General features: G+C 35.5%; 1 protein-coding gene across 1 annotated transcript in view; it reads left to right on the top strand.

Annotated features, from left to right (window-relative positions):
- SNX3 (sorting nexin 3) overlaps nt 1–1,501 on the top strand; it is a gene marked incomplete at its 5' end in the record, with an annotated part of 56,675 nt that overhangs the window by 52,820 nt on the left and 2,354 nt on the right. Inside the window, one exon of the mRNA XM_011975975.1 lies at nt 577–701. Within this exon, the coding sequence (XP_011831365.1) occupies nt 577–701 (125 nt within the window). The remainder of the gene's footprint in view (nt 1–576; nt 702–1,501) is intronic.

Raw genomic sequence — 1,501 nt, 5'->3', positions numbered from 1 at the left:
CGGCTAATTTTTTGTGTTTTTTAGTAGAGATGGGGTTTCACCATGTTAGCCAGGATGATCCTGACCTCATGATCTGCCCACCTTGGCCTCCCAAAGTTTTGGGATTACAGGCGTGAGCCACCGCGCCCGGCTGAAACCAGAATTCTTATCTAACCATGTTGCAGAGAGAACATTAACATTTCTTCATTTAATTGAGAGTTGATTTTGATCTCTGCAGTTTCTATTGCAAGAAGGCATTGCCTTCTCCAAGTGGCATCACAAGTGTCTGAGGGGCATGGTAACCTTTATTTCAGTATTGTGAGTGTTCTCTTTGTATACCTGTGCTTCGATAAGGCCAAGAAAATTAATATAAGCTCTGGGCCCTGCCTTTGAGTTAGGAGCTTTTGTCTGATGGGCTATTCTGCATTTGTCTAAACATTTGGTCTTTTTTCAGTGTATTTTTTGCTCTTTTATATTTAAACTAGTTTGACCAGGTGATGGCTGCCATAGTGAGGACTTGCTTTGTGTTCATGCTGTGCTCTATACATTTTCACAACCAGTCATCATGATCAAGAACTTTCTGTCTTCATGTTTTAGGTCGTAGTTCCCCCACTCCCTGGGAAAGCGTTTTTGCGTCAGCTTCCTTTTAGAGGAGATGATGGAATATTTGATGACAATTTTATTGAGGAAAGAAAACAAGGGCTGGAGCAGTTTATAAACAAGTAAGTGCTTCCTATTCCTCAAAGTGTAGCAGTGAGGTATGTTTTGAGACTACTTTAAGTGACTACTTATAGTTTAGATGTTAAGCTAAACTGCACTGTTGCCTTTTAGCCATTTCCTAACTTTTCATATCATTTAAACAAAGTAAAAGTATCTGACAAGTTGAATATCATGTGATAAATATTAACACACTTGAGTGATTGAAATGAGCATCTTTGTGTTGACCTAAGTTTTGTATTTGTTTTTCTTGGTTAATTTATGCAAATTACATTTAAAATTACGGCATTTAAAAAATACAGTTTTACTTATGATTCTTTCTGATTTAAGGTATGTTCTAGCATGAACAATAAAACTTACAATATACTTGCAATCATCTTGTCTGATTGCAGATGGAGGTATTAGCATGTCTTGTATAAAGGTGCACATTTTTAATTTTCATGGTAAAATGTATTCTTTTAAAAATGTAAGAGGACTTAGGATTGTTTCTCTCTTACTTTAGAAACTCTTGATAAGCTCAAACCAATATTTTTAGCTTTTAATTTTATTCCCGTTTGAAATACAGCTATTTTGTAAAGTAATAGAAAGCCAAAGTGATAGAAAGATTTATGCCAAGAAAGACCTCACTGTAATTGTGCATTGGCCTTAAACTAGGAAAAGTAAATCAAATCCTACAGAATATGGTAATATGAGCTTACACTTTAAATTTTATCTAGTGATTTGAAGATGCATGAGTGGTAAACAGAAGAGAAAGGGTTACATAAAGCCCTTGGTTATCTACTGTAGCACTCAATCTTCATTGTCT

The sequence above is a fragment of the Mandrillus leucophaeus genome, unplaced genomic scaffold (assembly GCF_000951045.1).
Source record: "Mandrillus leucophaeus isolate KB7577 unplaced genomic scaffold, Mleu.le_1.0 Scaffold160, whole genome shotgun sequence".
NCBI classification, from domain to species: Eukaryota; Metazoa; Chordata; class Mammalia; order Primates; family Cercopithecidae; genus Mandrillus; species Mandrillus leucophaeus.
This window is presented reverse-complemented; position numbering and strand designations above follow the sequence as displayed.